The sequence below is a fragment of the Aaosphaeria arxii genome, assembly GCF_010015735.1.
Source record: "Aaosphaeria arxii CBS 175.79 unplaced genomic scaffold BU24scaffold_3, whole genome shotgun sequence".
In the NCBI taxonomy this organism is placed as follows: domain Eukaryota; kingdom Fungi; phylum Ascomycota; class Dothideomycetes; order Pleosporales; genus Aaosphaeria; species Aaosphaeria arxii.
Window position 1 is genome coordinate 4,639,584 of NW_022983476.1, and position 22,339 is coordinate 4,661,922.

Sequence of the window (22,339 nt, forward strand, 5' to 3'; positions counted from 1 at the left end):
GACCACCCTGCCACTCCAACTTTGTAGGTAAGGAAACGCATCATTAGTTGCATACAAATACGACCGAGTAACGAATCGCTGGGTTAGAGTACACTCAGTCAGTCTCGTTCAATTGGCTGTACATACTTTTAGTGTATTCATCCAGATAGGCCTAGACTATCACCCTATCTACTCCGTAGTTGTAACTCGTACGTACATCCTCCGTACATACATCCTTTAAGGCATTACCCTGTGAAATGTCTTGAGGAGACGCTTCCTTGTAAGTCTTATTATGTATGTATGGAGATACATACCTAGGTTAGATACCTACCTAAGGCAATTATGCTTATGCTCCTCGAGATCCGGCTTGGCGACCAGGAACCTGGATTCCACATCATCGTCAGCCTCTCCCATAACTACCTCTCATATGCCAGACGATGAACTACTTTCCAGACTTGATAAAAAATCATGGCTCTCATGAAGCGCTATGCTTTGCATACGATCATTGCAGCTACATTCCTCTATTTGCTCTATTCTCTAAGCTTTCCATACCAGCAGCCAGATAACACTGCTGGAGGCCGACAGCAGCACAATGATCAGCATCAGCAGCAGTCACAGCCCCCAGGGCAAGGGCAGAAGCCATTGAGGGCATACGATTGGGCCAACATACCAATGAAACACCCTATCCGGTCCATGACAGCTTTTCCTACTGCAGCACCGAGGCCTTTACCAAAAGTTCAATTCGACTTCAAAGAAGAAGATGCGACAGCTAAGAATATACGAGAGCGCAGACGCAACGAAGTAAAACGGGCTTTTGAGAAATGCTGGACAAACTACCGCATGAAGGCTTGGATGCACGACGAGTTGTCACCGATATCCGGCGAGGCACGGGATCCTTTTGGAGGTTGGGCAGCCACCTTGATCGATGCGCTCGACACCCTCCTGATCATGGGCTTGAAGGAGGAATTCACGTCTGCAATTAAAGATGTTGAAAGAGTCAATTTCGGCCGAACCCCGATGGATCAAATCAACGGTACAATCTCGCGCCCCACATTCTAGCACTCACATGAACTGATCAAGCTGTAAAGTTTTTGAGACGAACATTCGACACCTTGGTGGCCTATTGGCGGCATATGAGCTGAGTGGCGAGGACATACTTCTGAAGAAGGCAAAGGAAGTGGGTGACATGATTTATCATGCATTTGATACTCCCAATCACATGCCGGTCACACGGTGGGATTTCAATAACGCAGGTAGTGGGAAAGAGCAGATTGCTGATGAAAATGTGCTTGTTGCTGAGATAGGATCGCTCACAATGGAGTTTTCTCGACTTTCTCAACTCACGGGTGACCATAAATGGTATGATGCAACAACACGCATTACAAAGATTCTCGCGCAACAACAGGGCTCTACGAAACTCCCAGGATTATGGCCCATTGTCATCAATGCAAGGAAGGCTGATTTCTTCCATGGCACTGGGTTCACTCTTGGAGCTATGGCCGATTCAGCATACGAATATCTGGCGAAAACCTATGCTTTATTAGGCGGTGTGGAACCACTATATCAAGCCATGTATGAGCAGGCAACAGATGCTGCGGTGAAACATCTCGTATTCAGGCCAATGACTCCAGAGGACGCTGATATACTTGCTGTTGGATCTATACAAACCGAGGGGTCTTCGACCACTTTGAACCCAGAGCTGCAACACCTTGGCTGTTTTGCTGGCGGTATGTTTGCACTTGGTGGTAAACTGTTCGACAAAGTTGAACATGTTACAATTGGCAGGAAGCTTGCCAATGGATGTGTCTGGGCCTACAAAGCATCTCCGGCTGGGATCATGCCTGAGGTTTCACATCTGCACCAGTGCCCAAGTCCGGATAATTGCACGTGGAGTGAACAGGCCTGGAGGGATGGAGTTACTAGTCGGGCGGATCTGACAGGAACGGAGAAGGACCCTCTTCAGAACATCGCCAATCTACGTCTCCCACAAGGATTCACTGCAATCGACGATCGCCGGTATATTCTCCGCCCAGAAGCTATCGAAAGTGTCTTCATCCTCTACCGTATTACTGGTGAACAGCAGTGGCAAGCAGCGGCTTGGGACATGTTCACTGCCATTCAGCGTCACACGGAGACAGACATTGGAAATGCCGCTCTCAGCGATGTATCGACAGATAATCCGCCGAAGATGGACTCTATGGAGAGCTTCTGGATGGCAGAGACCTTGAAGTATTTTTACCTTATCTTTTCCGATCCAGACGTCATTAGCCTAGACGACTATGTCTTCAATACCGAGGCCCATCCATTCAAGATCTCAAAGCCATCGAACTAAAGAATTGGAAACATCAATTTGTTGGTCTAACTTCGCCTCTTCGCCCGTTAGGTATAGGGTAGTGTTGATGCTAAGAGAATCCAAGTACAGCGAGGTCACACCATACATTATGTTATCAAGTGGTCCTGACTATGTCTGAAATAGATTGGGTCTGGGTACAGTAGGAGCAGCAATCATCGTTTTGGATTAATGTGCGTCATTATTTTGTCATACGTTGAAGCTTATGAACGCGTGATTTCTAGACTACTCACAAACAATCAAATCACACTTGGATCATGTAAAAGGAGGTCTCAATATGATCGCCAAAGCGTGCAGTTGTAACGAAAATAACATTTACGAGCTGGCCCTTATACATAGAGAGAGCGTCTTAGGTCTCATTCTTGAATCTAGGGAGATTCTCCTCTAAATGCCCGTTTCCAGCAAGTTTCTCCAGCCACAAAGTAATCGCGGGGCCATAATCCCAACGGCGCTCGGCAGCCTTCTGGTCTTCATCTTGTTGGGCGGAGAGACAAGCTAAAATGCCCTCTACCAACTTGCTCTGCTCTGTCATGAGCGTGTCGCGACGAGCTAGCAATTCCTGTGCATTCAACTTGTCGATCTCGTTGGATGTATCAGCCGTTAGAAAAGTTCTCTTGGAAGCTGCGTAATCGACGCCGAGTGTTTGCATCAGTTCAGGAGTCAAGAAATTCTCATTGGGAGCGAAAGATTGCCAGCCCTCACTAAGAAGATCAAGGCGCTTCTCCACAAGTTTGATGGTCTCCAGGGCTAGGCTGAATTTATGGCGCAGGCTGACAGTCGGGGCCTGGCACAGAGCCAGTATAGTATAGTCAGCGTCCCCGGCCGCAGACATTAGGGATTGCATCTCCTGACAAGCGCTTCGCAGCCATGTGCTTTCTCCCGTGCCATCGAAAGAACCTATCCTGGTCGGATTCTTATCCAATCCGTCCAGCTTCCAAACGTCGCCTCGTATGGGGAGGACCGCAATGAAATGATGCGCATTCTCTTCAAAACTGTCATCGGAGGTGTCAGTGTCCATAGACTCTCGGCGGCGTTTCTTCTTCCTGTGGGCTTTGCGTGCAAGCGAAGTGTCTGCTTCTTGCATATCCATCTTCTTTGCAAAGGAATTATGAACGTTCCTAACGAAGCTAAAGCCAGCGAGAGCTTCGCCGCGCTCAAGTGGGGGCAGATCTTGTGTGAATTTCTTGAACTCTGCTAGACTATCGTCAAGTGTAACATCCTCTGCATTCATAAGAATGTTTATCAAGGCAAGCGTAGCGCAGCTGTTTTGGGCAGGAAGTTGATTTGCAAACCATATCATCTCGGGACACGCTTGCGTTTGCTTGTGGCTGTCGAAATGTCGATAACGATAGCACATGACGATTCCGTAAACTGGTTGTGGAAGGTCAGACCTTAGACAGTCTGGATCCACCACATATACCTCCTTGACAGTGACATCGGTAACGCCCATTTCGCGAAGCATGACCGAGAAGTAAGCAGCTTCAGACTCGATATCGCAGAAACCCTGCCACGAATATCTGTCATGGGAAATGGCATTTTGTGATGTTTCTTGAGGCTTCTCGTCATGTACCGAACCAGACTGGATAGTAGAAAGCCCAGGATCCAGTGTCTCCCCAGCACTGAATTTAGGTTCGAGGTCTCTTCGCATCGACATGGCTGACAATCAACAAAGAGAATTCTCAGTCCCGGGGGCAAAAAGAGATAATGGCACCCTCGCTATAAATACCTATAGCGCTGTTCACAGATAAGGCGGGTTGAATCCTACCTTCCCACAAGACAGAGTAATGAGGCGAAAAGGGCAGATTATGCGGGATAAGCTACCTAGGTAGGTACCTAAGAGTAGTCACAACTTCTGTCGAGGTTGAGAGTAAGAGATTGGAAGTAACGAGGAGGTATGAAGCATGGCGAGACTTGGAATAGCATTGGATACTCATATACTCCGTAGTGTCGAAATCTTTATGGCCTGTCTCCACTCGATCTTTTGACGTGAAGAATCAGGTGAGGTGCGAGTCGCGACACTGTACATACATACAGTATACTGTGTAGGTAACGGCCGTGGCCTTTTGACTGTCGTAACTGTGTAACTGTGCACTTTAAGGTGATTGTTGGGTTGGGACGTGCTCCAAGACTGCCACTCCTACATGCCATATGATTGGCCCATAGTCTTTTTATGCCAAGACCACCACCTCGCGCTGTGGCCGACGCGACATTGCATTGTCTCTGAGGTTTGTCATAATTTACAAGTGCCCAAAGCAAAACACTACGACTGATCGTGCGCGCACCTACGATCACGCGTTTTACGACTACCACTCTATCGCCCCGGCTCGTCACTCTTCACTGGCTCCTTCTTCCATGTGCACAACCGCGGTTCGATACAGCTGCCACCGGGTGCGATGAACAGCACACCACGAGGACCAGGCGGATTTCCCGCAACTCCGCAGACGATCAGGTCCTCTGGCGTGTATAACACCGCTGAGACAACTCCAAGTCGACCGAATGCCAGAAAGACACTGCCCAACGTACCTACAGCCACAGAACATGTCCGCTCTGGTCCCTGGCTTTCAACGGACATTTTGGACGCGGCGACACAGCGCTTCTATGTTTTCGGTTTCTATGTCGCAATCTGGGCATGGCGTCTCTATGACTTCTACACGTTGGCAGTAGACCAAGAGGAGTCGCTTGGTTTATGTCTGAAATGGTGCTTCATTGATATGGTGTGGATGTTCGGGCTACCGCTACTGGAAATACCTTGGCTGGAGTGGAACAATGCGACGGCTTTTCTACTTTTCATCCTTCACGCCGCCCTGGATGTCATGCTCATGTTCCGGGTTGGGGTATGTTGGAGCCTTACATGCATCTGAACAAACACTGACGGTGTGACAGTTACCACTGCAAGCCTGGTGCGTGTCGCTGTTAGCGTTCCTCTATGACAGCGAACTGGCAATCAGCGAGCGTAGCGTCAAGCAAGGTTCCATTCTTCACAATGCCTCACTCATCTTAGGCAAGCAGATCATTAACATCTTGCCTGAAGGGTATGTCGTTGTAGCCTGCAGTCATAGCTACATTCATGCTGACCTCAATAGATCCGCTATCTTGAATCCGGGTCGAGAAAGCTTCTGTTTAAATTCCTCGATCACGGCTCTTGAAATTCCCATTCTTATCAACCAGACCGAACCCGTCGAGATTGAGCTCTTGCGCATTGATATCGATACCAATCAGAACGAGACGATAACTATAAAAAGGGGTGAATTGAAGAGTTTATTGAAGAAAGCAAGGAGAGCTACAAAACATGTTGACCCTAACGAACCCCTACTGTTACGCCACAGTGTTAAAAAAACGGGCATTTATCTCCTCAAAAAAGTCTTAGACCAATCAAAACTCGAGGTACGACCACGCTCATCAAATGTGGTCGTCGCCACCTGTCCGCAAGCACGCGTCGTTCCAACAAATCTAAATCGTTGCCGGAATGATCTAGCGAATGTTGCACTTGAAATCGAAGGGACCCCCCCACTCAGTATCAAATATCGGTTGACTGTCAACGGCCAGTCACGCGGCACATCCGAATTCCAAAGTCTACAGCCCGATGACTATCTCTCGCCTCTATCTAGACATACTTCCCAGGCGTTGCTTCATAGCAGCCGTGAAGATGTTGCATGGGCTCGCTCGCAGAAAGTGACAGTAGCACTAAAGGAAACTTTGGCTAGCAGTGGAACCTGGAAGTACTCTATCGAAGAAGTGCAGGACGGCTTCGGCAATTTTGTCAGCTATGTCGTCCATGATGACGAAGAACACGTGAGCAAACACAAGCCATTTGGTGTTTATCAATCCTTTTCCGTTCATGAACGTCCTAGAGTTGCACTTGATGGCTGCAACCAGCAGAAGCCTCTTCGTGTGGCAAAGGGCAACGTTGAGAAATTGCCTCTCAAGTATCAATCTACCGGAAAGCAGGCAATCGATGCGCCACACATAATAGAATACCTCTTTACTCCCCAAGGCAGTCTCCTGCCCGATGGTACACACGCACCGGATGCAACACTGAAGAAGGAAACCATGCGCTCAATTCGAGAACGACCACTGATCTCCGAAGCCGGTCTCTACACTGTAACGTCAGTATCGACAGAATATTGCGAAGGTGAAGTTCTCGAGCCAGCCTCATGCCTATTACAGAATCCCCCAGAACCTGTATTGGCATTACAAAGCGAAGATATCGTCGATAAATGCGCCGGAAACCCTATCGGACTGCGTGTGGATCTGGACTTGATTGGTACGCCCCCTTTCGTGGTCAAATACACACAGCAGAGGAACCGAGAAAGACCACAGCATAAGCTAGTCAAAATCGATTCTCTCCGTGGTACTTTGGAACTCACTCCTGACGATGCGGGGCATTATACGTATTCTTTCGAATCCATTCGGGATCGCATATATTCAGAGCGACCTCTGAGCCAACAACTATCGCAGGATGTGAAGCCATCTGCATCTGCACAATTCATAGATGCTCATGATATTAAACAAGCCTGTATAGACGACTCTGTAGACTTCAACGTCAGATTATGGGGCGAGGGGCCTTGGACGCTGGAATTTGAATTAATCCACAATGGAAAACGAATCAAAGACTCCAAGGTTGTAGAAGACCAGGTCCATACTATTAAGACACCTCGACTCAAGTCTGGAGGCGAATACATTTTGTCTTTAACAAGCGTGACGGACAAGATGAACTGCAAGGAGTGGTTGACCAAGGAAGAAGCAAAAGTCAACGTGCGTCACGAGCGGCCAAAGGCTTATTTCGGACATATCGAAGGGAAACAAGATGTTTTGGCGCTTGAAGGCCGGAAGGTGAATCTGCCCCTTCGTCTCACCGGTACCGGACCCTGGAAACTTGAATACAAGAACCTGGACAATGAGCGGATCGAGAAAACGACGGTACGCGGCGCCAACGATCACATCGAGGCCAGTGCCCAAGGGGCGTACAAACTTTTGTCTGTTAGCGACTCGGTCTGTCCAGGTCTTATTGACCATAAAGCTGACGTCTTCTCTGTCAGCTGGGTTCCGCGACCGAAGCTCAGCATCCCAGAATCAGCCTCTATGGTCTTCGACGGAATTAAGTACGTAAAAGAAGCTGTATGTGAAGGTGACGAAGACTCCTTTGACATACTACTACAAGGCAGTACGCCTTACGATGTCACTTATGAACAGCAATTCAAGGATAAGGTGAACGGCAAAACCGCTGCCCTTAGCAAGAAGGATCTGAAGGCCGTAGGTTCAGTCGCATCTATTCGAGCGGAAACATCAAAAGCTGGCTTCTACGAATACAAATTCGTCAAGGTTGCGGACAGCAAATACGATCATTCATCAAAGCATTTCGCACCGACAGTCCTTCAGCAAACAGTCTACTCGCTTCCAAGTGCTCGTTTCGACAAGCCGGGAAAGGTATACAGCTTTTGCACTGCCCGTGAAGTGGAAGGGGAAGAGGTCATACCGGTAACAATGGAAGGGGTACCTCCCTTCTATCTCGAAGTTGAGATCAAGCATACTGGCACGCCAAAGCCGGAAATCAGCATCCACAAAAACATACCTTCGCACAGGTTCGATGTCAAGATTGATCAACGCAAGTTACACCTCGGAACATCAATGGTCACAATCCGCAAAATCCGCGACTCTCGTGGCTGTACGCGCAAGCTACAGTCGGTCTCGCACCGCGTTCAGCTCAGCGTACACGATGCACCAACAGCAACACCACTCGAGGATCGCACTGACTTCTGTGTTGGTGAGCGCCTATCATTTGCCCTTGGTGGACAGGTTCCATTCACTGTCTACTACACCTTTGAGAATCAAGAACGAAAGGCGTCGAATGCGGGCACAACCTTTAGGCGTCTCGCAGAACTACCTGGCACGTTCACTATCACTGGTCTCCGGGACTCCGCGAGTGAATGTTTGGCTGCCCTTGAGCTCACCAAGCGAATCCATCCAATCCCGTCTGTGCGTCTCTCTGGCGGCCAGGTCTCCCAAGTGGATATTCACGAAGGTGGTGGAACCGATCTTGAATTTCAATTTTGGGGTACGCCTCCATTCGAGTTCACGTATACAAGAAGTACGAACGCGGCGAAAGGAAAGAAGAGCAAAGTACTAGAAATCAGGACAGAAATCAGCCACGAACGAGAATTGCGAATTCCCGTGCAAGAGGAAGGTACATATGAAGTCGTCAGTATCAAGGATCGCTGGTGTAGTTTTGCAAGGGGCTTGGATGGGCAGGGCGTCGTTGGGGAGGGGAACAGAAGGGGTAAGAAACTGCTGCAATAGAAACAGACACGACCGTCGAGGCGCGATGCCTCGACGAAGAATGAAATGATTGAGCATTTGTAGGCGTTTCATGGGAGATCCAAATTCTTGTCAACAGGCAAGGAGCCGATTCGCCTCTTCGACGGTATAAGATGTATAATAGCGTGTACTTAATATAGACCTTGTTCATTTCGCTCGCCTGTTCCTCGACGTTTTCCTCTAGATGTCATTTTGCGTTGCAGCTGGATATTGTGCGACATTGACACGGTCTGTGTACTGTTTCTGAGCCAGTATTAAGTAGGCATCAATCCGTGATCCTCTTACTTTGAATTCGAACTTCCCAAGTCATCGAAGTATGACGAGCCATCCACTAGTTTATTTATGCAACACCGCTACCCGTAAATCCACTTAATCATCGGGATACTCGTCCCGAATGTTACTCACAAAGACAGACTTAGCATCGTCCCAGCGTTTGAAATGACGACCAGCGATTCTCATCATCGCTTCCGATGGTTTCAAGGAGGGTGGTGCGCGTTCAATGTTTTCGGCCGCGACATATCGAACTGACTTGTCGCAAACTCTGTAGACATTAGCGGCCAATAACAAAATGAGAAAGCCTGGAAAACTGACAAGACATGGTAGAAGGACTGTTGTCGGCCTTTGGAGAGTCTATCAACCCCCATATGTTGTATCCATTCTTCACCTGCTTCACATGAGGTATCCCAACCCGTAATGACACCTTCATAGTGGTACCTCTTATGTGTGAAAAGTTGGCCGATCATGAACTCAACGTCGAGGGTATTTTCAGAACGCACTTTTACTGTTTTTGGTAGAGTGTCTACCCGATGCAAAGAGTGGACGAATTCAAGGAGTCGTTGGCCTTCGGGTTGGTGACGGAAAAGTGGAATTACATGCTGCGTGAGAAGCGACACATCCCAAGGATAGTGTGTTTGGAAGTGCTCAAGCAGATATGGCAGATACTGCCTCCTCCGCATCGAGACATTCGAAACATCGTCACTGTCCTCTTCACCTGGCCCAAGAACTAGCATCACCCAGATCGTAGCATAGAAGGCAGCATCCATATCAGGATAAGCATTGAGCCAGGTCGCGTGAATACCAAACATTCCTCGCTCAGTTTCTCGGATAGTCTGCACTGAATTGATGATGTTACGGGCTGTGCGAACGACCATCTCTCTGGTCGTAGCGTGGGCGAGATAACGTGCATGTTCAGCGGATGGAATTCCATAGCTATGAAGTTGTGCTTGGAGATCCGACCGAAGAACTTCATGACTAGAGCGGAAAGGATCGATGTGCATGGATTCGATGCTCTCGGAACTAGTTGGTTTATACACCCCGTCGAGCGTGTAACCTCCGGGGGCATATACAATACAATATACATGGAACAGAAGCCCGCAGGGACGCGCATCAAGACCCAATCGGGATGCAAGAGCACAGTATATCGCGACTGAAATCAATGGAAGGGATTCGTGTTGAGCGGAGCGCAATGCGAGGCCAATGAAGGAGTTGCGCAGGGCACCGTATGATGTATCAGATACACCCCTGAAGCCTTGGTCGCGCAGGTACGACGCCAACGTAGAGGCCTTGCGTCTCGTACTTAGATCCCCGAACTCTGGGAACTGGACTCGGACTGCTGCGGAAAGAGTATCCAACGCTCGTGAGATATGATCGAATCCCACTTCGGGGCCGGTGAGAGCGAAAACATCGTATGCCCCCAGTGCCGTCTCCATGAGAATGCTGTCGCCGGTAGCCAAGTCTTTCCAAAGCTTTATGGCTGCTTCACGTTGTATACGTTCAAGCAATGCATTCGCATAAAAGCGCCTTGCTAAGACATCCTCTGCTTCTTCGGAACAAGATAGCTCTTTTAGCAGCACGTCCTTTGCATCGTAGCCAAAGTCTGCAATTTTTGTGATGTATCGAACACGGCCTTGTTGAGTCTTCAGCAGCTGGTCCAGCAAGCGACGTGCTTCCCCAGCTATAGACATGCGGTGAAGGAATAAGGCTCTCCAGTCGACTTCCGAAAGAGGGCCACTGAGTTTAGACTGAATTTTGTGGTGGGTAGACCAGGCGCCAAAGCAAGTTCTGCAGAAATGACGCCAAACGATAGGGGCATCAGACGCTACATTGTGAATAGACTTGCAAGTGATTGATACACTGACGAAGGATTGGGGGTCAAGCTGCATGAATATGGCTTCAAGGATCTCCGTCGGGAGAGTAGTGAAGGACGAAGTGGACCGCATGATCAAAAGCTCTTTACTGTCGATTGGTAGAATAGAAGCCTGGTCTATGAGCCAGTGTCGGACGAAGAGGAAAGAGCTATGTCTTCTACTATGGGACGGAGGTTGCTATAATTGATATTCGAGGCCTGATCCCGTGATTTCACAATCATGACGATGAATTTGGTAGTATGAACTGGTCGTAACTAGTGGTAGTACCGTACCCAATTTGGTGTGATCAGAGCAGATGAAAGAAAGTGGATACGGTAGGTATTCGAAGCAAGGAGCTGTGATGATTTTGATGTTGATGATAAAGACGACAACATAGAAGACGAAGCAGAAAGGGATGGAGATCGATGACGACGTCGATGTTGATGTTGAGTCGATGTCTGATGCCATCGTTTGTGCATAGTCCATCCAAGGATGTGGACAGACGGGCGACGTCACGTGAATCGGAAGAGCTTTAGGCCGGGTATCCGGCAACTATACCCCGTACGAGTTAATGTCCTAATCTACGATACCCGTACGAGTAATACGAGGTAAAAAGCCTAACAGCCTGACAGCCTAACAGCCAAACAGGGACAGGAAATACCCAAAGAGAATCTTACTCTTGACTAATGATGTCAAACACTTGTTAGCCACATGGGAGGCTGACTTATTACCACCCACTTTCACCGTCCGTCACCTACACGGTACGAGTAATTATCTACCTACATATGCTACGAGTAGGTATGTACTGCTGCTCCAACTCTTACTCTTACACTAATTAATTGCTAGATTTGAATTCGATGAAGTTTCTATAGATCCCTTTTCCGATCCCTCCTTATCCTTATCCCACCTACCTACCTACTCCGCACGCTCACATCTTGACTCCTCCCGTTCCGCCTCCTGAATAGAATTTCACCATGGCAGCAGACTTGAGTCGCATTGAGTCTTTCCAATACCCTGCTGCCCACTACGGACATCTTTCAGCCGACCAACAGCAAGCTCTGGAGGCTTTTAAATCATTATGTCTAGAGCAAGGCTACTACATACCTGCTTCCCCGGCTGAACCACGATCTGAGGCTAGTCATGATGACGAGACACTCCTGTACGGACATGTACCTACTGCCTAAAAAGTTCCTGGCGGAGCACTGACGATGCAATTCCCAGACGCTTCCTCCGCGCCCGCCGCTTCAGTCCCCCAGAGGCGCTGAAGCAATTCAAAGAAACCGAAGATTGGCGTAAGGAGCATGGCTTAGATGACCTTTTCACCACCATCGAAGTCCAAGAGTACGAGCAGACAAGACGTTTGGTATCATCACCCGTATCTAACCCCCCTTGATCCATTCAATCCCTAACACATACGCCCCAGTACCCACAATGGCTCGGTCGCCGCGACAAACGCGGTATTCCCGTGTTCTTATTCGAGGTTGCCCCTCTCAACTCCAAGAACATCGCATCATATGAAAAGCAACTCGCAGCGTCAAGATCCACTTCGTCAAAGGTTGCGACTAAAAACCTCCGTCTGTTCGCGTTGTACGAATCGTTGACTCGCTTCGTGCAACCTTTATGTTCCGCTATAGACCGAAAGCATCCAGAAACACCGATATCGCAGAGCAATAATATCGTGGATATCAGCGGTGTGGGCTTGAAACAGTTTTGGAATCTCAAAAATCACATGCAAGATGCTTCACAACTTGCAACAGCGCACTATCCCGAAACACTGGATAGAATCTTCGTATGTCAACTTTATAACCACTGCCCAGGTGGATGGACTCTACTCCAGACCAACTTATTGACTTTCCCCAGATCATAGGTGCTCCCGCCTTCTTTCCGACCGTGTGGGGCTGGGTTAAACGTTGGTTCGACCCCATCACCGTATCCAAGATATTCATCTTATCCAAGGAGAATGTGTTCCCCACATTGTCTCAGTATATAGATCCTGACAGTATTCCCAAGAAATATGGCGGCAATCTGGATTTTGAGTGGGGTAACATGCCCGTATTGGAGCCAGCGATAGAACAAGCAATCCATTGGGAATCACCAGCTCAACAAAATGGAAAGAACACATTTCCGATTGGCCCAATGAAGTGGGAGCATGGAGAAAATGGAGAAATGAAGGCTATTGCGGTTGGGTCTGAAGATGGTCAGCCTCGACGGAAATTGATCTTCACCATTGCAAATCCCGTAGGCAGGGAAGCAGCGCAGAAAGCCCCGATACCAAATACACCTATCGATGAAGCAGAACTCAGACTCACCACCGATGGCACTGCAACGCAGCCGACGGATGCAGAAGTGCTGGAGAGCGAGGGAATCACCGGTAGTACGAATACAGAGCAGGGGGGAACTGCTTCGCCTGCAGCGCTCAAAGAACAAGAAGGTCGCAACCTTCCACTTCGACAAGGAACATCAGACACACGTTACGAGCAACAACACGAGACCCACGCTGCAGGCCAGCTTGCCGACGGTACACCTTATGCTGCAGTCAATAATCATGGGCAAGGGGATAAGACCGTGACCATGGAGCCTGGAACAGTAGGACAAGCACCAAAAGATGTCACAATCCCTTCTCAAGAACCTCCCGCGCCGGGTTACGTCGAACAAGCCAAGCAGGTAGCTTCCACAGCTGCAGCCACGGTGACATCAACTGTAGGTTCAGCAGTGGGCAATGTAGCGGGTTTGACAGGTGGGAGTAAGTCGGAGCTAAAAACAGAGGATGGAGTAGTGGCTAAGAGTCCAGAACAGAAGGAATTAGAGAAGAGGATCGACGCAAAGGATGATCCCAGTATAGAAGGTTTCCTTCGAGAGAAGAACACGAGCACAGTAGTTTGAAGAGCTTGACCATCGCTGAAGCACTCTTGCTCCTGAAAGCATCAAAGCATATCATGCTCCATTATATTTTTGGATTTATCGGCGTTACTCGCCTACCTACTTAGGTAAATACACAATCAAAGGGGCATTCATCACCTTGTGTTTCCGACATGTAGAGCCATGTTGTCGACACGGTATCATAGTTTTTTTAGCCATCGCAAATGTGGGGTTTAGCATGCTCTAATGAAATATGACATGTCATGACTCACTGACCTTTGGAATGCCCGACAATGTAAAATGAGATGGTCAAAGCAAAACCTGGAAGACTTTCGGCTAATGATGGTGCACTCAGCCCTAAACTCGTCACTCCACTGGCACGTAGCTCGAGCCCACGTTGATAGTTGGCTAAACTATCGGCGAAGCTTCTTTATAGTAGGAATTGACGCCTTTGATCCATATGATTTATTGTTGAATTGCTGACCGTCGGTCCTAAACATCCCAATGAGCCTAAGCATTCGCGTAGACCGGGGTGTCCAGATGTACAAAGCATCGCCAGCCCTATGAAATTTTGGCGTCGCGTTTCTGGTGCTGACGGCTCCATAGTAAATATTCTCTAATGGCGATTAGGAGATTCGCCAATTTGTGCATTCTGAACAACCACAATGCAGAAGCACGCTTAAATGAGAGCGAGGCAAGTTGTCTTGATGGACATCGGCTGGGCGCAAGTTGCCTCGGAGGTATTGTTCTCAATTCTCACCTGACATCTACAGGCAACAATAATTGAGTGTGAGCATTGCAATCTTGGGAAGGCTAGGATGATTGATGAGAAGATCAATGATAATAGTGTAGCCAATATAGACTTCTATGTAACGACAAGAATAGCCGGGCCGCATGTCGCCCATTTCAACGAAAATCGAGCCCGAGCCGTTAGAACTTTCCAGATTCAATGCCGGTGGTGCGTTACTAAGTCAACCTATGTGCAATGTTATTCTTGAATGTAGGACGAATTATATCGATAGGCGGTGGCATGCAAAATAATATGCTTACCCCTTTAGAGTCGAGCAATGTTCATTCGTCTGCTCCAATACCTATCATTGAAGAACATACCCATGGACGATTAGAAGCCATTTGCCAATAGAAAACCTGTCTAAACAGAGCTAGGCACATGGATCTATTGTGCTACATCTAGAGTGCCGGCCAGCAGTTCCAGCCCGAGCCACGTATTGGTTGTACCACCTATCTCATTGTTATCGCTGGTGTAACCTGTAGCAAGCCTCGGACCGCACCGGTGGATCCGACGAAACGATAACCATCCTTGGCGGTATTCTACGAGACATGGGTAGGCCTGAAGCTGAGCTTTCGATCATTGCATAGGAACTAATAGACAATGGGTAGCATTTGCTTCATGCTTGGCTTTAGAATGAATCAGGGACGCAGCGCCACAGATCGTCACCAGGGAAGAGAGCACGTTTGAAGTACTATGGTAGATCATGCGACTGGGTCACCTCGAGATGGATAGACGATATATTTATTCGATGGCCCTATCCTTGACACTAATCAAAGGCTGTATAAACCCATTACCATAAAATTGCTCCCCCTCCCCCCAAACAAAGTGCTTCGGGGACCATAGATCTCACATGTATAGCCGCGTCAGACAAGATGTGTGCTTAAACCGCAACCTTGGGCTCAACTGTCCTGGTCTCGAGGGGAATCTCCAAGTGCTTGTCCGCGAGGTGGGTCTCGGCGGCAAATGTGGTGGTTGGCTTCCATTTGCGGGATGTGCGGGGAGTCGATTCCTCCAACATCTTGTCGACTTGCTCGAGGGTAAGGCCCTTGGTTTCGGGGACGAAGAAATAGGCACTTTGCGAATGTTAGAATGAGCAATCCAAGGAGCGAGGATACGCCAAGAATATACTTACAAGAGGAAGGAAATGCAGCAAAGACCACCCCACATGAAGAATACATTAGAGCCCAATTTTGCCGAATGAGGTTGGTCGGCCACCAGGTACGGAGTAATGACGCCGATAATGCAGTTCCAGAACCAATTGGAAGCAGTAGAAAGGCCAACACCACGGGAACGAATAGTCAGAGGGAAGATCTCTCCAATCACAATCCACGCGGCAGGTCCCCAGGTGGTAGCGAAGGAGGCAATGTTAAGGCAAATGAAAGCGATCATGGCCTTAACAGCGTTGGGGTTGGCAGGGTGGTCAGGGGTGTCTTTACCAGCGGTGGCACCGATGATACCAACGATGAACTGCATGATGACCATGGAGGCGGCGCCGTAAATCAGAATGGTACGGCGTCCAATCTTTTCGACCATGACAAAAGACGCAGGAGTAGTCAGAACGTTGACAAGTGTGGTGACGAGAGAGATCAAGAAGGGGTTCGAGATCGTTCCCAGTTGCTGGAAAAAGACGGTACCGAAGTAAAAGATGAAGTTGATACCAGTCAGCTGCTGCATCATCTGCATCACTATACCGAGAACAGTACGGCGAAGGTTAGAAGAAGGGCTGGAGATCTTGCCCTCGAAGCAGGACATCCAAGATCCGAGGTAGCTAGTTTGAGGGACAATTGACATCTCATACTCGTGGTTAGCAATGATCTCAGCGAGTTCATCCTGGATGTATTCAGAATCAACGGGCTGTCCACGAACGCGTGCCAAAGCCTTAGCTGCATGATCAAGTTTGCCTTTCTTCACGAAGTAACGGGGCGACTCGGGGAGAAGGGCAAGTCCGCCTCCAAGGATAATAGCCCAGAGGAATTGAACCGCGATGGGAATGCGGTAAGATCCGGTGTCACGTCGGCCCTGGGTAGCGTAGACTACGCAGTTGGCGAGGAGAATACCAATAGTGATGCAGAATTGGTAGCCGGCAACAACAGCACCGCGCACCTTACGAGGGGCGATTTCGGACATGTACCTGGTGTCGATTAGTGACCCATTTCCAAAGGGTAAGAGCACCGGAGAGCCTACAGGATGACGATGGCGGAGATGAAACCAACACCGAAACCGGCCACAAGACGGCCACCAACCATGACATTCAAGCCAGTGGAGGCGGTCTCGAGGATGCCACCGACGCTGAAGATGAGACAACCGATGATGATCACGACACGGCGACCAAGGAAGTCGGCCAAATCACCTAGAATGTTGTTAGGCACGATGAAGAGCTTTGGTAGGAAGTGCAATACGAACCAGCGATAATGGCGCCGAAGAAAGTACCAGCAGACAGAATCGAGGTAGTCAATGATTGCTGCCACTGGGGAACGACGAAGGTGGATTTGCGATAGTCTTTGATGATCTGGTCGTCTGCGGCCAAGCCTGGGAATTTGACGTTGGGATATTCTGCGCCTGTGTACTGTTTGATGAAGTAGTCCATTCCCAAAACACCTCCCATCCAGCCGGTGTCATAACCGAAGAAGATACCTCCAAATGCCGCAAAGGCGACGATCAGGTAGGCTCTGAGGGTAACGGGGGCCTCGACACGATTGACATCAGTCGTGCCGGTGACAGAGACGACTCCTCCGCCAGGCATGATTACGTGACTGGTTGCAGGTTGAATTAAAAGAATTAGTTATGGTACTGTCAGAGAAGAACAAGACCCACGAAGGGGAGGTGGGTGGGAAAGAGGGAGGAGTGAGGAGAACTGGCTGGAGATTGCTTCGACGATCAAAAGTCAACAAGAGGAGCGCGGAGCTCCAGCTTTTAATATCATTGACCCCAGAAGGACCCCAGTTCTGGTGATACTGCAGGATGGTGGCTTCTGGTCCATGGGTACAGTAACATCTGCACATTGGGACGCTAAGCTGAATCCAGTAGTAGCTCCGTATATCATCCTTCTAGAAAAGATTAAGGCACTAAATTGCTGCCCTCAAGGGCTCAGATCAGTCACCAGCGTGATCTTTACGGGTGCCCGTGTCCAGAAACCATAGCGGCTGGAACTAAGATGACAAGCAAGGCAAGCTAACTAGTTGATAGTTGGCTGGGAGTCGGGAGCTATGTACTCCGTTCAATTCCAATTTCTATGGCCAGTACCGCTACGAAGAAGTATGCACTGTACTCTCTTGTACTTGTACGAGGTTTTACTTCCTTCTTCGTTTCTCTCTCCTGTGCCGCAGGGATGGCCAGATTCGCAATCTAGTTGCTCCTTTCTCCGTATAGGTATGCTGAATGGCCTTCCCGAAGCACAGCTCACGATTACTTTGTGTCGTGTGATATATATGGTGGTGGTCGAGTCTATGGTTACCACGCGTGATCTTATTCTAAAAGGAAGTACTCCGTACATACACCATATTGAGTGTCGTATCATGTATATACCGTGGAGGTACAAGTACAAAGCAGATACAAAGTACAATACAATACGGTACAGACCTGTATACGCCGTATTCAGTTAGTTACACGGTACGGAGGACAGGATTATAGGAATCAATTAAATGAATGCCGTCGAAGCAGCACGTTGGAACTTGGGACATGTGTGTGTGCATGTGGGCGCGGGTCATGCATAGCCGGCGATATTGCTCTGTCTGGAAATCCCAACTGATGAGCCGGGGCCGGGTGAGTTTGTGTGCTGGGATAGGAACTGGTCTGGGCCAATGAAGAGTCATCCCTGCCAATCATTCGATAGGTCTAGGTAGCCAAGAAAACAAGACGGGGCAAGCATTGCCTGATCACTGGTGGTCGTCTTAGCGGTGGTTGTGGTTGTGGTTGTTGTGGGTGGTGCTGTCCTTGTCCTATTCAGTACTACTGTGTGGTGGGGATGGGATTATAACAAGGGGATGGGATCGTGATGAATCGGGGTCGGGCAGGCCGCAGGACTGGACTGGACTGGACCGGAACTGGTACTGGAACTGGAACTGGAACTGGAACTGGTTTGATATGTGGAGACACTGGAGAGAGGAGGCTCTAATAAGAGACGGCCGAGGTGGAGACTGGAGTAGAAAATTGTATGTATACGGAACGGAGTACTTTGTGTGTATGTACTAGGTATGTACGAGTAGGATGGGCCGAAGAGGAGGATGGAGGGAGGAGGTGGAGGTGGAGGCGGGAAGGGGGGAGGGAGAGGGGGGGGAGCAAAAGAGAGGGGCTGAAGTTCTGATCACGGACCGGGAAAGAAGAAAAGAGGTGGAGAAACTCGTACAACCACAAGCAAGTTACAACATCCTACCACCATACTCGGTACTGCAATCACCAAAATTAATTGGTTTCTCCCAATCTACTTGGTAGCTCCTATGGAGTAGTACCGTTCTGAATGTGTGTATGTGTTTTGTACGGTTTGTTTGTAGAGTCTTTTACACTTGCTACTCTGAGTACGACTTGACATGTTTGCTACTATGTACGAACATATCGTATCTCGATCCATCCAGTCAGCATTGTCGAATCAAGGAAAACAAATACTCCATACAGCCAGCACAAGCAATAGACCTACCTCCATCAGCCACTGTTCTCGTATGGTGTATTGTTGTACGGAGTGCTCCGTACGTAGGTACTTTCACGGTGTAACTAATTATTCTCCCAGAGTCGTTCGGCGCTGAACAGGTCACGACACACGTATACGCACACTACCTACTGTGTAGGTACGGAGTACTCTCGCGCTTGCTGCCATGGTCCATGGCCCATGGGGAAATCGGCAGCCTCTAGTTAAGTGATTACTTGTTTTGGTACCGTACCCGTGCCTCCGTGAATCCATGTCGATATCCATGCCATGAATGCACTGTGCACTGTGCACTGCGCACTGCACTGTACCGTGTACCGTGTACCGTGCCATGCCTAATCCATGCACTGGTTAGTACTCCGTTGTTAGCCTGCAACTTGTTATCCTTGGGCGCAACCGTTTGGGCTTGCAGATTTTTTTTTTTATTTCTTTCGACCTGGCCTAGCAAACATCTCGCTCTTAGTACAGACTCCAAGAGTACTCCGTAATTACATGTTTTCGTTAATATTTATCGGTACCCATATGAACCGAAGACTCAATAGGTACTCTCTACTCCGTACAGTAACCATCCAATTACATAATTACGAAGATCTGCTCACATCATACTTACCTAGTTGCCTAGCGGCAAGGCCGAGGTAGGATTTTCTGCTTCGAGTTGTGGATGCAAATTCTCAAGGCAATTGGATGTTACAGATTGCATGGTAGACTTTTTGGCGTCGACTGATCATGGTCACGGTCGCAGTCGCAGTCACGGCCACCCCCTCCCCTTCCCCATCCCTTCCTCATCCCTACCCTCTCCGCCCTGATCGACTTCTTTTCCCCAACATTTTCTTCCTCTGTGTGTGTGTGTGTGTGTGTGTCTGTGTACGTGCATATCTACGTTAGGGACTTATGCATGTGTATGTGCGTGTGTGTGTGCACATCTCTTTCACACACACCACTTTCTTTCCCTCTCTCTCTATGTTTGTCAACGATTGATCATCGTGCTCATTTCCTTGTCGTTCCTTTCCGTGCACATCATGTTGCTTGTCGTCCTTAGTCTCCTTTTTGGCGTCGCATATCTTCCAATGAGGTATAGAGCCCGATCCGTTGTGACGATTGACAACAACCACTAAATGCGCCAATGTCCAACGCTCACCCGACCGCATTGGTGCAGGCCCCGTTCCAACCAATTGGGTGTCGTCCCTAAGGCTGATGTTGTTGTTTTTCGTTCTCAATTGGAACATGATGAATCTCCCAATGATCGTTACCAGTTCACAATATACTGACAGTGAAGCCACTGCGGTAGGTCGGATGGTACACAGTACCCATCTTCCCGAGTGTTCACTCTCTTTCGTCGACTATCAGAATGTATTTGCATTACTGACTGCAAATCGCAAACCCCTCAGGTACTGCGGTCAACCCCATGCCCATGTCTAGTGTCTGTACTACAAGCACCCTGCTCGACACGGTGTTTGGTGGGCGAGATAATTGGCATAGTGCCCCGCGTGCCAGGCAGATGGAAATACATTGTGCTGTACAACAACAGATCTGGTCCATCCCACGGTAATCCCACAGTATGGACCAATCCAATGGCTATACGACGTAGCCGTATGTTTGTGTATAGAATTTGGATCCTAGTCTGTACCTGTAGGTCGGGTGGCCGCGTTGCCTTACAAAGTTTGTGGTACTACTCCGCAAGAGGGATGGATAATAGCAACGACCCGTACTCCGTATTTACTGAAAAACAAGCAACTCTCCTAGTTGCTCTGAGCGTCACACTGTGTGTCTGTATCTGACCCGTCCTGGCATTGAATATCACTAACAAGACTGATAATGACCCAGAAAGAGCGAACTAGCAGAAACCACAAAGGGGGCCTCTTAAAATTCTCGATAAAAGTCCCGCAGCTGAGCGCAACAACGCCGCCACGGTGCCTTTTACTTGGGCTATGTTGCACCAGCCCGAGTGTCTCATGGGCGGAGAAAGTGTCTGCTGGTCACGATGGTGAAGTGAGATGAGGTGAAGTACTCATAAGCCCTAGTGGCGTCTTTAGCACTGTCACCTTTCGCGTTCCTGCTCGCCACAGCCGTCTGGAGAACCTTGTCGATGCGCCTTCGTTTACAACTTCAGACAGACCACCGCCCCGGTGGAGGTTCACCTACTGCCTGACGCTGACAGGGCCGGCTTCTCACCAATCCCCACCCTAATCTCCAATTTCAATTCCCAAACTCCGCGCCATCACCCTGCCCGCCTTCACATGCGTGTGAATCTGGATAGTGGATGGCCTAGCCTCGCCTCCCGTGCTACTGTTACAGGAATTGAGGTACATGTAGTTATTGGTTTTTTCCCACTTCAGGCCCAGGCGCTTGGCCTGTGGAACACATCCGACGCCAACTGGCGACAACCATTCCTGATGGGTATTTAGACATCTTGGATCGCGTGCCCTACTCTACTCTCTCTAGTTGGACGCACAATACTGTACAAGTAGTTGGTTCGAGTATACTTGTACTTGTAAATTGTAATGGTCCTCGCTAAGTAATGACCCACCAAACGGTTCCCTGGACGTGTTGGTGAATTTTCTGCGCCAGGACTTAGAACGGGCGATGTATACAGGGGACCACGGACTCAATACAGCGTCCCGTGAAGTCGTGCAGGTGATGCGGCTCTGGTGAATTGCGCCCTCGCTCGCCGAGAAGAGGCCCCAGATCCAACAAAGCACAACACGAAGTGGCTGAACCCAAGATCCGAGATTGGACCAATCAATTGAACTTTACCTTTCTTACCTAGAGAGGCACTTCAGTGATTACCGAACTCTCGATCGCAAAACAAGAATCGCTACGTCTATGCGGGGACTGACAACTGGAGACCCTGCATAACGATACCCCATGGTAGTTACCCACTCACGTGCTACTCTTACATTCTATATACCTATTATAGATGCATTCCATTTATCAATAATTAAAACCCTGCCAGCGGCTGCGGAATACATTGTTGCGAGGTGGTTATCTAGACTTTGCGTACCAAGGCAAAAGTTACGCGGCTATCGACCCTTGGTATGTCACGTCCACCGTCCGCCGTGCCACCATTCTCCAACCGGCACCAATCCAATCAGATTGATATTAGGGTCCAAGATAATATGTTCCAAGTTTGTTCTATGCATAATTGCACACCTAGATACCTCTGTAGCTCCCACATACTTGATCAATACATGCCTACAACATGCATGTCACGTCAAAATTACTATTATGGGCGCTGCGTTGATCCTTCACTCTGGTAATACATGGATGCCATACCCCCGTTC

The 22,339-nt window shown here is 48.9% G+C and overlaps 7 protein-coding genes across 7 annotated transcripts; 3 read left to right on the top strand and 4 right to left on the bottom strand.

Moving 5' to 3' along the window:
- Positions 1-447: 447 nt before the first annotated feature.
- Positions 448-2,311, top strand: BU24DRAFT_408417 (glycoside hydrolase family 47 protein; the record flags this gene model as incomplete). The annotated part of the gene is made up of 2 exons (XM_033525858.1): positions 448-1,012; positions 1,068-2,311. The coding sequence occupies 2 exons, from the start codon at positions 448-450 to the stop codon at positions 2,309-2,311; spliced, it is 1,809 nt and encodes a 602-aa protein (XP_033386853.1).
- Positions 2,312-2,372: 61 nt separating this feature from the next.
- Positions 2,373-4,427, bottom strand: BU24DRAFT_421498 (cysteine proteinase). The gene has a single exon (XM_033527744.1). The coding sequence runs from the start codon at positions 3,981-3,983 to the stop codon at positions 2,679-2,681; it is 1,305 nt and encodes a 434-aa protein (XP_033386854.1). The 5' UTR covers positions 3,984-4,427; the 3' UTR covers positions 2,373-2,678.
- A 133-nt stretch (positions 4,428-4,560) lies between these two features.
- Positions 4,561-8,800, top strand: BU24DRAFT_390489 (uncharacterized protein). The gene is made up of 3 exons (XM_033525073.1): positions 4,561-5,163; positions 5,213-5,361; positions 5,413-8,800. The coding sequence occupies exons 1-3, from the start codon at positions 4,723-4,725 to the stop codon at positions 8,624-8,626; spliced, it is 3,804 nt and encodes a 1,267-aa protein (XP_033386855.1). The 5' UTR covers positions 4,561-4,722; the 3' UTR covers positions 8,627-8,800.
- Positions 8,601-11,233, bottom strand: BU24DRAFT_449949 (YccV-like-domain-containing protein). The gene is made up of 2 exons (XM_033530982.1): positions 9,236-11,233; positions 8,601-9,185 (listed from the first exon to the last, which is right to left on the bottom strand). The coding sequence occupies exons 1-2, from the start codon at positions 10,861-10,863 to the stop codon at positions 9,014-9,016; spliced, it is 1,800 nt and encodes a 599-aa protein (XP_033386856.1). The 5' UTR covers positions 10,864-11,233; the 3' UTR covers positions 8,601-9,013.
- Positions 11,234-11,744: 511 nt separating this feature from the next.
- On the top strand, positions 11,745-13,653 carry BU24DRAFT_432867 (CRAL/TRIO domain-containing protein; the record flags this gene model as incomplete). Its single annotated transcript, XM_033529942.1, has 4 exons — positions 11,745-11,929; positions 11,959-12,133; positions 12,194-12,559; positions 12,631-13,653. 4 exons carry the CDS (start codon positions 11,745-11,747, stop codon positions 13,651-13,653), a joined length of 1,749 nt encoding a protein of 582 aa, XP_033386857.1.
- A 1,479-nt stretch (positions 13,654-15,132) lies between these two features.
- On the bottom strand, positions 15,133-17,653 carry BU24DRAFT_421503 (general substrate transporter). The gene is made up of 4 exons (XM_033527745.1): positions 16,823-17,653; positions 16,604-16,769; positions 15,552-16,550; positions 15,133-15,492 (listed from the first exon to the last, which is right to left on the bottom strand). Exons 1-4 carry the CDS (start codon positions 17,160-17,162, stop codon positions 15,300-15,302), a joined length of 1,698 nt encoding a protein of 565 aa, XP_033386858.1. The 5' UTR covers positions 17,163-17,653; the 3' UTR covers positions 15,133-15,299.
- Positions 17,654-19,745: 2,092 nt separating this feature from the next.
- BU24DRAFT_449952 (uncharacterized protein) lies at positions 19,746-20,311 on the bottom strand (the record flags this gene model as incomplete). Its single annotated transcript, XM_033530983.1, has 2 exons — positions 19,997-20,311; positions 19,746-19,934 (listed from the first exon to the last, which is right to left on the bottom strand). Exons 1-2 carry the CDS (start codon positions 20,282-20,284, stop codon positions 19,746-19,748), a joined length of 477 nt encoding a protein of 158 aa, XP_033386859.1. The 5' UTR covers positions 20,285-20,311.
- Positions 20,312-22,339: the final 2,028 nt, after the last annotated feature.